This window comes from Episyrphus balteatus, chromosome 2, assembly GCF_945859705.1.
Source record: "Episyrphus balteatus chromosome 2, idEpiBalt1.1, whole genome shotgun sequence".
Lineage (NCBI taxonomy): Eukaryota > Metazoa > Arthropoda > Insecta > Diptera > Syrphidae > Episyrphus > Episyrphus balteatus.
Window position 1 is genome coordinate 124,530,545 of NC_079135.1, and position 12,766 is coordinate 124,543,310.

At 32.5% G+C, this 12,766-nt stretch overlaps 1 protein-coding gene across 1 annotated transcript in view; it reads right to left on the reverse strand.

Annotated features, from left to right (window-relative positions):
• LOC129912152 (ubiquitin-like protein 3) overlaps window positions 1-9,963 on the reverse strand; it is a 133,864-nt gene extending 123,901 nt beyond the window's left edge. The window contains exon 1 of the mRNA XM_055990281.1: window positions 8,031-9,963. Within this exon, the coding sequence (XP_055846256.1) occupies window positions 8,031-8,261 (231 nt within the window). The 5' untranslated portion in view covers window positions 8,262-9,963. The remainder of the gene's footprint in view (window positions 1-8,030) is intronic.
• Window positions 9,964-12,766: the final 2,803 nt, after the last annotated feature.

Sequence of the window (12,766 nt, forward strand, 5' to 3'; positions counted from 1 at the left end):
GTTTTCAATAAACTTCGATCTTAATCTTATAAAAATTAAAAATTATAAAAAAAATAATTTGAAACAAAGTTCTTTGTCTTCAGCATTTACCCAATCTTTCAGCCATTCATTGAGTTTGGTTTATATCTCGTATACCTACTTTGCCTACTCAATCAACAATCGAAATAATGTCAACTGAAAACCCATTAAGTGTTCTTCCATTTAAAACAAAAAAAAGGTCAGGAATGCAAAAAAAAGAAAAACAGAAAAAAAAAAACAAAGACAGGATGTCTCCAATAATCCAGCAAAACCTCACATTAATTCTTTATAGTTGGTCGTTTACTCTCCTTTTGCCAACTCTGATCGCTTTCCGAAATTTCATCCGAAGGGCAAATTTAATTGTCCTGACCAACACTATCATCATCAACAGACAAGTCTCTCGACTCTGACTACAGCAGCAGAGAAATTCCAATTCATCATCATTGCATCGTCGTCGTCATCGTCATCATCATTTTGTGTTCGTCTCCTGCTGCATTAGGTTATCATTAGAATTGAAATCAAACAAAGCAGAAGAGAACCTAAAGTGACTTCTCTCTCTCCAAGCGCCCGCCCCGGCCGCTGCGCTGATATACCATCGTCAGTTTGGTCTTCATTCCTAGTTGTTGTTGGGTTGATGTTGCTTCTTGTACTGCTTTCTGCTACCACGTCGTCGCTATCTTTCTTTCCCGTAGAAGTAAAACAACGTCGACAGCCAACGACCAGGTAGAAAATAAAAACAAACCAAAAGATATTTGCCAACCTGATGATGATGATGATCTCAGGCTCCAATCATGCAGGCGGAAATCTTATCTTTGAATGTTTATAATTAAAAAGTTGATGCGACCGGCAGAGGGTGCACACTCCTCGACTCAAAGTTGAACCAGAAAGGAAGACACGAAGAAGCGAAGGAGGCAGAGCAGAGCCAGCAGCATCAAACAAAGAAGAAAAGCAAAAATATCAAAAGGAATCATTTGAAACACAGAAAACGAATAAGAATAAGTGAATTGGTCAAGCAAAAAAGTAGAAGTATAGATAAAAAAAAAGATTCCACACGTCAATCGTCTATGCTTTGGCGAAGCCCTAAAGGTGGAGACAGAAAAATAAAAAAATATAAAAAAAAACAAAACAAATGAATAAAATTGAGCGAAAAATAAAAAGAAAATCGTCGAGGAACGACCGACGTTTGTTTGTTCGTTCATTCGTACATTCGTTCAATGTGATAGGTGGCCGATTCTTGCTTAGAGGAATGAACGCAATCGGAAATCATAAAAAAAGATTAACCAAGCAAACAGCAAAGGGATTTGATTTTATTTCTTTTTATCATTTTTTGTTGTTCTTATTTATTTATGCTTTTGAAAAGATTATTCGTGAAGTTGAAAGAGTTGAAAAGATAACAAAAAGGACGCACTTTATTAGCAAAAAAAAAAACTTTACAAGCATTTTTGTGGAATGATTCATAAAAAAAAACTTGGCATCAGAGTTAACTTTCTATGTCGATCCGGAGGTAGGTTATTATTAACTATTAGTTCAAGACTTATTTTCGAACAGATTCGGTTACATTCTACTTTTCGATTTCAAATTGTTTTTAGTTTTTTTCATAATCTTCGTTGAAAGGTTCAACATACAAAACCAAAATCAAGAATTGCAGTTTTGGAACATCTTATACAATTTTGACCTCGTAGAAAGCTTGCATTTCGGAAGTGACTTTGAAATATTTTAATAGAGTTGTAAGCGATGCCGAGAATTTGAAGAAATCAATTCTGCGATGATGCAACAAACTTCGCCCTGTGGACTTTGCTAAGTTTGCTTAAGTTTATCGCTTTGTCCAGAGGAGTCCACCATACTTTCACCGCGTATAGAACTGAAGCCATCAAAAACGAACAAGGGAACACCGCAGTAGAGTCGCCAGCGATGCTGAGAACTTGGAATCACTTCAACCAACAATTCCAGCCCCCGACCTGGGCAAAGTGAAGTGAGGCCCGAATCGACACGAAACCGAAAACCGGTTCGCAACCGGGTAAACGCCTCTTTTAGATGTTTGCAAGGTACTCATTATTTTACCTTACCAAATGGGACGTTTACCCGGTTCCGTGCCGGTTATCGGCATCGTGGGAAATGACCCTGAGGATAACTAATTATGCGACTGAACAGTCCTATTCTACAAGGAAGCATGCGTCAAATTTTAACTTTTAACTCGCCTTGTATCTCATTTCCCAGAAACATGAACTGATTAATTTTTTAGGCTGGTATTTTTCACACGCTTATAGCTTGAGGCTCATAATTCTTTTTAGCGGACAGTAAAAAATTAGATACCCTAACTTATTCATTATTTATATTTAACTTATACGCATATTTATGTCTTTGTATACAATTTCAACTAAATCCAAAATAAGAGATTCGCTATTACATAGTTCCAGCCAAGGAAAGTCAAAGATCGAAATGTCATTAGCATTCTCTAAGCATTTAGATTAAAGAAATTGAATAGTTTTGTACCCAAATGCAAATCAAATCACTTTGCATTTAAAAATAATTTGCAAAACCAAATACCTACGTCTGCCACAAGTTTTTGCTAATCGCAAGTTACAAGTAGTGAAATGAAATCTTCATTTACAAAAAACTAACAAAAATTCTTTTAATTAAATTTGATCCTTAATTGCAGACTTTTCAAGTACAACTGCAAACTTCCCGACTTCTACAAAATGACTCAAGCATTAACATTGCAACAAATCTAACAAAAAAAAAAATACTATACAATGAAAAACATGGTCTACACTAAAACATAGTTGATGCCAGCAGGCAATGACAAGCTTCCTGTTACCCGAAACTGCATCTGCAATCTGCATCCTACTCTCAAAAAGAAAAAAATCTTTGACACTCAAACACAATCTACTAGCATTCCGACCTCTTTCCTGTGTCGCGGCACCGCCACCGACGACAACACAAGGCAGCGGCAGTGGCGGCAGCAGCGAGGACGACTACGTCAAAAATGCTTTGATTATTTTTTTTTTTTTGTGTCTTCTTTTGTTTCTCACAATAATATTCTTATGCCAAGAAATGCAACATACACAAGTATTCAGGTCAAGTTGGCACGTTTGCATCTGTGATTGTTAAAACAAGACAAACACTTACCTACCCTACCTAGAACACAGTGGGGGAGACAAAAAATAATCAAAAACAATCAAGTCCTTAAAATTAGCTGAATAAACTTTCAAAGTATTTACGTTACAAACTTATATATGGGGGAGAAGCGAGCTATTTTTGGAAAAACACATTTGTGTTATACAACAAAATTTTGAAATGGAAGTAAAAAAAATTATGGAACTCAGATTTATTAGGTCTATGCGTCTTATAATGATTTCAAAAGTCAGTTATATTTTTGCTCCGGACTGTGTTTTTACAATTAAAATAAAAAATGATGATTTGTCATTTTCTTGATTCAGAAGAACTTAGTCTTAAAAATTGGATCAATAAAACTCTAGATATAACCAAAAATCATATAACTTGTTATATGATTTTTGATATAAACTTTAATTGAAACAATATATTGGTTTTATTTTAGGTTTATGAAGCTTCTGTGGTAAATTAATTTGGTCGAATCTTCAAGCAAAAGAAAATGTAAGATTGCCAAAAAAAAACTAACAAAAACTCCAATTTTTTATATTTGCAGATTTAAACCCTTGCAAACGTGTTTTTGATAACAATTATTAATCACAACCTTAAAACCAAGGAACTGCTTTATTAATTGAGTTTAAGATCTTCAACCGGTGAGAATAGAATTTTTTTCGAATTGGAGTGTTCTGTTCCTTATCATCAGACTACAGCTACAGCTACAGTTTAGTTTTAAGCTACAGTTTAGCCCGAATGTGTCAACTGCCTTTTTTACTTGCGATATACATAATGTATGTAAAAAAAAAACGAACTCGAGATAACAATTTTACATGACATTACGATGATGGAAAATGCCAAAAAAGTGCGTCCGGTAATTCTATCTAAACTACTAGAGCGATTCTCTTTAAACGTGGTCTTGGGCGATTCCCCAGAGGGGGGAAACTGATTTTTTTTTTAGGATCAAAACCAACAGTGCCTGTCTTGTAACGGAAAAGCTAATTTTTTTCAAAAACGGCTCTAACGATTTTGATTAAATTTTGTGTGTGTATTATTACACATAAGTTCCAAGTTTTGAAATAAGAAAAATATTTTTTGTACCGTTATTAACCGTACCTACCATAGAATGGTTTTTTATTGGTTTCTAAATATTTCATACAAGACTAACCCGATTTCAACGAAAATTTTTATACAAAAGCCTTTAAGTAATGGTAATATTAAAATTTAAGAAAATTAAAAAAATCCACATTTTTGGATTTTTAAAAAATGTTTAAATTTTTTTTTTTTTTTGAAAAATAAATTTTTTGAAAATGGGTCGGTGAAAAATTTTGAAATTTTATTTTAATGAGTAAATTAATTATTTCTTCAAAATGGCAGATACAAAATTCCTTAAGGGCCCAACCCATAGAATCCGTTGCGTCCGTTCCGTCGAAGTTTTTGACTGACAGCTCGATAAAATACACACGTTCTAATATGGGAAGCGACCCATAAGCGACGGATCGGACGGAGACGGACGGTTTCGACGGAAGAAGTTGTCCAACTTTCTACTTTTTCATCCGTCGTATGGTTTGACATTGGTTGTCAACAGTAGATCTGTTCAATTTTCTGTTTTAGAGTGCACACCGGGGAATTTCAGAACTAAATGAACTGCGCTCTTTTCTTCTCCGATTTTATGAGTTGTGAACTTTCAGTATTCATTAGTGAATTAATTGTAATAAAAGTAACATTTAATGATATATCTAATAAATTATATCAATTAAATACTAAAATTCTGTTGTAGAGTTCAATTTTACTATGCCAAAGTCATATCTACAAATGATAATCTGTTATTAAAAATTGTTTTTTACTGAAGAGCAAGTACCTACATGAAATCTAGTCGCGCATTTTATTTTATTAAAAAAAAGAACAACAATAATAGTTCAAAATTTCTTGCATCAGAACTTCCTTAGTGCACATTCAGCGATAAAATATCGAACACACCTCGGAATTTGAAGTGAGCTGTCAAAAAGCAATCCGTCGTACGACGTATTCTATGGGTCACCCCTTTCTGTCCCAAACTTCAACTTCAACGGATGGATTGACGGAACGGACGCAACGGATTCTATGGGTTGGGGCCTTTAAATGTTTTCGTTTGGTAAAAAAAATTTATTTATTTTTTGATCTGTTCAAATACAATAGCTGCGTTCCTTTGGAAATATTTATCTACTGCTTAGTACTTAAAGCTGCTTTGAACTACTTTTTCAGTATATCAAAAGTAGTTCAAAGTAGTTTTAAGTACTAAGCAGTAGATAAATATTTCCAAAGGAACGCAGCTAATAAAGTAGTCGCAACAACAGTTTTTTGACAGAAGAAGAAGAAGAAGAAAGAAGTTGTTTAACTTTAAACAACTGCTTAAATTTGGAAAATGTGTTCAAAAACTTGTTTGTAGTTGTCTTATAGCTGTCAAACTTGTTTCTAAGTATAGATTGTCTTAACTTTGAATAGTGTGATATTTTTTTTAATTAAATGAATCATATTTCGCAAAATTTGAATAAAAGTCAAGCAGTGTTTAAGTAGGCAAAAATCTAATAAATATGCCTGACTATATTATAACGTAATTATAATTTAATCTAATGGAAATAAATCAATTAATTTAAGTTTAAACTTTATTCTATCATCATTTAAATCTGAGGCTAAGCATTTGGAATTAAACAGATGAACTCCATATGCGTGAGCCCACTGTCATACCTGGGCGAAACGCATATGGAGTTGAGGTCACTTAAACTTTTTAATTGAATTCACTCCGCTTAAAAATAAAAATAATTTTCATTATTTTTTCACTTTGTTTACTTAAACAGATGAATACATTTTTTAATGGGTTCATTTTGCTCATATCTTAAAACATGAAGAGGAACATGCAAAAGACACATCTGGCAAATAACCCTTTCTGGAGCATATATTTTAAATTGTTCCAAAAGATTAGGAATGACACGGACACTTAATACGGTCAGAAAAAACATCATGGACAAACATAATACAATTTACATTTCTTCTAGTCTCTAAAGACTCAAATCTAATCAGGCTAACCTCTTAACTAATTTAACTTTTGTTTCTTTAAGAACTCATTCCTAACTAAGCCAGGTTTCAAATATCTTCTCAATTTTAATTTAGGCTTAGGGTTGCCATGCGTCCGGGTTTTCCCGGACATGTACTCTTTTTTGGCTTTGTGGGGGACGTCCGGGATAGTTTCTATCAATTGTCCGGGATTGTACTCTTTTGAAGCCTTTAAAAATCTCACTTTTTGTATGCTACTCTTAATTCATTCCTTATTCAAAAAACGAATCGAGTTCATTAAAAGCGAGGCGTTTTTATTTTGGTCTATTATCTGCTCAATTCTTTTTTGTGTTCTGTTCCAATATAATCAAAACTCAAAAATGTGCGTATGAGGTACTGGTTAGTTAATTCTCTGACCAACAAAAATTTATTTTAATAATTTATTTAAATTTTATTATTTATTACTATATTTATTATTATATTTTAATAATTTATTTAAATTTTATTATTTATTACAGTAGGTACCTTAAAGGTGCAAAATTTTAAATGATTAAGAAAAATATAGGGCCGCTTAAGTAAGTTGCTAAGTCAAAAAGACCATTTCTTAACTTAAATAGTAACTTACTAAAAATTCTATTAGCATTTAACTAAGGGTCAATTTTTCAATAGTCAGTTAAACAGTCATTTAGTACTTATTCCTAAGGATAGAGAAAAAATCAATTTTTCAACAAGCAGATATAGCTTATTCCTTAGAATAAAACTATCTGCTTCTTTCAGAGACGAATAAAAATTATTCTAAAGAATAAACTCAACAAAAATATTGTGTCAGTTGTCAAAGCTGTTTTGAAAGAATTTTGAAAAAAATACAGTGGAACACAAGAAAACAAAAACAATCATGAATAAAAATGACGTTTAATTTTAAATATTTTTGAATAAATTATTCTTGATTGAAAAATTCAATGTTTTTATCTGATTGTTTATGAGCCTAATAACTTTATTCGTCGAACAGTTAACTGACCTTTTATCAGAAGATTGAAAAATTGGCTCTAAATCGTTTAAAATTTTGAGCAATTGGATTTTAATGGAATTTTAAATTTTTTTTACTGTAACTACATTCCAACTTTTGTAATATTAGCTAAAATTTTTACTTTTATTTTTTTTTTTTGTGAAAAAAATAAGAAAAAAATGCTACGGGAACAAGGGTTAAAGATGTGATTTTTAGTTAAATTTTGAAAAGATTGTTCCGCTTTTTTTTGTTTCTATAAAACTATGCATTCCTTTTGTCCTAGTTTTGTACTCTTTTTTGTGTCCTTATTTGTCCGGGAAAGTCCGGGATTTTACATCTCGATTACTAGTTTCGTCAAAATACATCTGGTAACCCTATTTAGGCTTAATTTATTCACTCGCCACTAAATTTAAAATCTCCATTAAAAATTTGAAAACTGTCAAATCGCATATACATTTTAAAATTTCCCTTTTTAAATTGCGATTTTAAATTTAATGGAGTGTGAATAAATTGGGCCTTAGAGGCTTTTTCAATATACTATTGAAATAAATCAGTAAAGTAGAAGAATAAGTACTATATTATTTGGACTTTTTAAATTAATGATTTAATATAGCTTTTTACTGCCTTTAGTCCATACAAAAATTTGGCCTTTCGTCCCGGTGGAGATCACTTATAATAATCAGTTGACTTATCGTGAGACACTTTGTCAAAATGAAAATTTTGTTGAATTTAGATAGATTTTACTAACAAAAATCTAATGCAAGATTAAGTAGGTAACTAGAATAGCTATTTCCACATTTGAATTACTAAAAATCAAAGAAATAAAAAAATAAAAAAAAAAAATAATTAAATATATTATTATATTCACCTTATCAGCTGGAATAGTCCGAGACATTTTCGGTGTGGCTGTTGTCTTCTTAATGCTGTTTGGGGTCGAATGGTTTGTTGTTGTTGTTGAGGAAGTGTTTGTTGTTGTTGTTAATGTTGTCACACCCCCACAACCCCCAGTTGTTATAATAGACGTTGCAGCTATAACTGTTGTCGGATGCAAGGGTGGCGGGGTTGTTGGCGATGGTGTTTCAACTGATGTCGAAGACATTTTTACAAAATTTCTCTTCTTTCGTTGCGTGTTATAATTTATATTCTTTTTAAAATTTTATTTAAAAAAAAAGAAAAAAAAAACCTTGAAAAGGTAGTAGTTTCTTCTTTCGTTGCTTTTTTGTTTTAATCCTTCTCTTTTTTTTTATTATTATTCTTCTTTTTTTGTATTTTCTATTACTCCTTGATTTCTGCTATTACTCTTGCCACTCTTTTACTTTGGGGGCGAACAAGCAAAAAAAAAAAAACACGAACAAGAGGATTTTTCGCCCCCTTTTTTTTCGCTCAACTTCCACTAAAAATATTGATTTGCAAAAAAAAAACAAGAATCTTTTTGCAAATTCAATTTGTTTCACAACAAAAACAAAACATATAAATGGAAATAGCTAGCTTCTGCTGTTCCAGGGCCACGAATGAACGAAAGAAAAAAGCAAAAAACAAACGCAAAAAAAAACTTCTTGAATCAATTTTTATTGCACATTTTTTTTCTCTCAAAGCCTAATTAATTTTAAATTGTGTAACCCTTTGCACTTGTATTAAATATCTAACTGGATATCAATTAGAGAGAAGAAAAAATAAAGACAACAAATAAACACAAAGGCACGGTGCCCGTTGATGCACGTTTCCTTTTTTTATTTAACGATTTTTCATTGATTTTTGATTTCTTCATGTAAACATCACCAACATAAAAAAAATTCACGTCCGAACAAGAACGAAAACAGACAAAATCACACACACAAATAAATATATCTCGTTCAAGTCGAGAGAAAAGGATCAGAAAAGGTAAAAAGGAAAAAAGGTGTAGGTGCTTCGCGCACACTAATACACCACTACGAGACAAAAGACAACAACAACAGTAGCAATACGCGTATATTTGGGGAGAGAGAAGAGAAACACACGAAAAGGTGAAAATCACAGCAGGAATAACGAGAGACGGCGACGACGATGAAGGTGCTTTTGGAAATTCTTCTTTTTCGTTAATTTTCTTCCAATTGCATGTCGATAACGATTTTTTTACGAGTGTTGTTGTTTTTTTTTTTTTTTCAACAACTTCTTGCACTTTAAGAAAGATAATCCTTTTTTTTTCTTTGAGTGGTAGTTTCACTCACTCCCACTTTTTTGTTGGTATTTTTATTTTAGTTGATAAAAAGACAGGTTGTTTGTGTATCTTTTTTATCTTGTTGGGTTTGTTTCTCTTTTTCACACTAGAAGAAGAGGACGAATTTATTTGAAAAAAAAAAAAAAAAAATCCAAGACGAAAAGGCAAGAAGAAAAAAAATATGTCTATTTATTTTGGAAGAGAAATTTTCAAGGCAGAATGAAAGAAACAACACTATTGTATAGCAATCGCGATTACTCTTTGTTAGAAAGAGATGTACTGATTTATTATTATTGTGTGTGATGGTGGATTTTCCTTGGGATTATTTTTTTCCCACTTGGCGATGATTGATTTTTTTCCTATTTTCGTTAAATTTTTTATTTTTCTTGTAAAAAATTTTCAACTTTTTTTTTTTTTGGGGATTTGTCACATAATAATCACTATCATTTATTGATAAACGGGTTATTTATTTCAATTTATTTTTTAACCGAATTTTCGACCGTGTCGTCGTCGTGCAGAGTCGGATATCGTCCGTCACTCGCCACTCTACGCCACACAAATGTCAACTTTTTTCTCGAAACTGACTGATCTGACTGGACTGGTTTTTTTTTTTTGCTTTTACGTGGAGGAGAGTTGCAGTGCACACATACACCATACAAATATTACACATTTTTTTTACATAGAGCAAAGTGCAGTGCAGCAAAAGAAGAAGAGATATATCGAGTTCTTTCGTATTGTTTTTGTATTGCTTTGCTGTTTTATCTTGTTTGTTTTGTTGGTAGTTCATTTGTTGGGTTTGGTGTTGAAGTGAGATGGATAGTTGTATGGTGGGTGTTTGGTTGTTTCAGTCTTTCTAATTGGAAAAAGAAAGGTGTCCATCTTGAATTTGGAAAATGTTTCGTTTAGTTTTGGTGGAGTTGCCAGATAGTTTGTTTTTCGACTCGGATAAATAGGTGAGTTTGGATAATGTGTTCGGGACTTAAGGTGTGGTAAGTAAGGCTGTAACAACATTGGCTCAAAAAGTGAAAAATAGATTTTTTCCGAAAAAAAAATTGTTTTCTATCACCACAGCTGAAAACCAAAATCAGATTTTTTTTCTCGCAAATCAATGTGCGTCTCAAAGCTGTTGGCCACAACGGAAAGGTATGCGGTAGGGGTACAGTTAATTGCATGAACAAAAATCCACACCTTAATTTTGATGTTCCAGTTTGGAATAGTTTTCCAGTTTGGAATACCCTTTCGATATGGTCATGCCTTCGGTGCAGTGCAATAACATCCGCGGCAGTAACCCCTGCAATTGTTATTACCTAAATGAAAAGGAAATATCCCCTGCAGGCTTTATTTCCTTTTTAATATGACAATTACACCCGTGGGTGTTATAGCGTTTTCTTATTTTTTTTTTTTCAGTTTTAACTGAGCCACTGTACAAGATAGGAAAACAAAAAATAGCAGTGCTACGTGCCATACACTTTGATTAAGGTATGGGAGGGGGTTTAAGCTTAAAGCGTAAATTTTGGTTTGAAAATAATTTGCATACTTTTTTCAGAAACTAGAAAAAAAAACTCAAAAATGTATCCTCTGAAGATAAATTTTGACAACTAAAAATTTATCTTTTCACCTCGAACAGTTTTTGATTATTTTATCATTAAAATTAAAAACAAAATTGTGTGAGAAAGTTTACCATACTTCGGTAATTTTTCCATAAAAATTTTAACGGCTGATTTACTACATTTACCATTTTACTTCGTTTACAACGTCAGTGCATCTTCGTCTCCAGTAAGAAGCATGAGTGTGCAAATTGTTTTTCTGTGGTGAATAAGATCGTTTTTTATACGGTGTGATTCGATCCCTTGTGTGAATTGTGTTAAATATTTGGCTGAGGATAAATAGTTGACACATTGACTTAATATATATGGACTGCTAGAAGTCAGCTAAGGTTGGTTCCACTTGTTTCTTGCCGATACAAGCACCCTAATCAAAAGCGGAGAATAAGTGCAACATTTTTGACAATCGATATTCGCGCTAAAAAATTAAAAAAAAATTAACAAACAAAAAATATTAAAACAATTTTTTTCCAAACACTTTTTTTTATTATTTATTAGGTGTGTTTTTTTGTTTATCTATATAGATTTTGTGCAAAAAAACGACATCGGGATTTTTGAAATCCATGCAAACATTTGGCACCACTGTACATATACTTTGGCAGCTGTCTGTCAAAAATGTTGCTTTTGTTTTTTTTTTTATTTTAACTCCGAAGTGGGAAGGCCATTACATCCATGTTGGATGCAAACAAAAATTTTCATATGGCCATGGCATCCATGTTGGATTCAAAAAAATTGTTTTTTCACAAAAAACCAAAAATTATCTGTATATTCTTAGCTACATTTTAAGACCATGACCATTAACATTAGTTGCGTGGCTACACAGTGTTGTGCCCAATCACGTTCCAATTCACATTTTCTAGGAACAAACGTCAAAAAGAGGAAAACCCTCACCCCTCTTGCCTACAAACTGACTGGTTAGGCGATTGAAAAATCACCGTGTAGCCCGGCACTTACGAATCAATTTTTAATTTTTGTTTATTTTGTATATCAAACTACTAAAAAAAATATGTGAAGTTTGCTTCGCTCAGCGTTTCGCTCTATATGCTCGGTTTCGGTCGTATTATCCTCTGAGCAGATCGATGAAGCCCAGAGCTAAAAATTTTTGTGCTCTAATATGTCTGAGGTAAAAAATAAACACTGATATTTTGTATGACAGTTGTTGTGTAATCTGCATAAAGGCTTGGCCACACCGGAGGGTATGCGGTAGAGGTACGGGTAGAGGTAACGGTACTTATATGAACAAAATTTCAAACTGACACATCAACGTTCAGATGTGGAATTTTTTTCATACAAATATCGTTACCGCTACCCGTACCGCTACCGCATACCCTCCGGTGTGGCCAAGCCTTTAAAGGTAAAAAAGAAAAACGCCAACTATTGAGGTGAAAAGATAAAATGTCAGCTGTCGAAAATGTATCATTCTCTGGGAGCCAGTCAAATTTTTATTATTAGAGGATACATTAATGAAATGAAAACTCAAAATAAAGAATGGAAAATACGAAAGAAATACAACATTATGAGTGTATATTAAGGCAAAAACAGTAGGGGTATTCACGATCCGGTGCAACCAAAAGGTGTAAAATTGCTAAATTTTATTTTTTTACTTCTACAACTGCAAAAGACAAATTTTGCATCGTTGTATTTTATTTTTGCAATAGGGTAAGGGTATTGAAAAGTGTAAAAAAGTTATAGTCTGTATATTTTGTTATTTTAATTGAAGAAAAAGTTACACTTTCGCACTTTTACAACGATACAAGACCATTTGCATCGAATCGTGAATACCCCAAGTATTTTTTAATATAT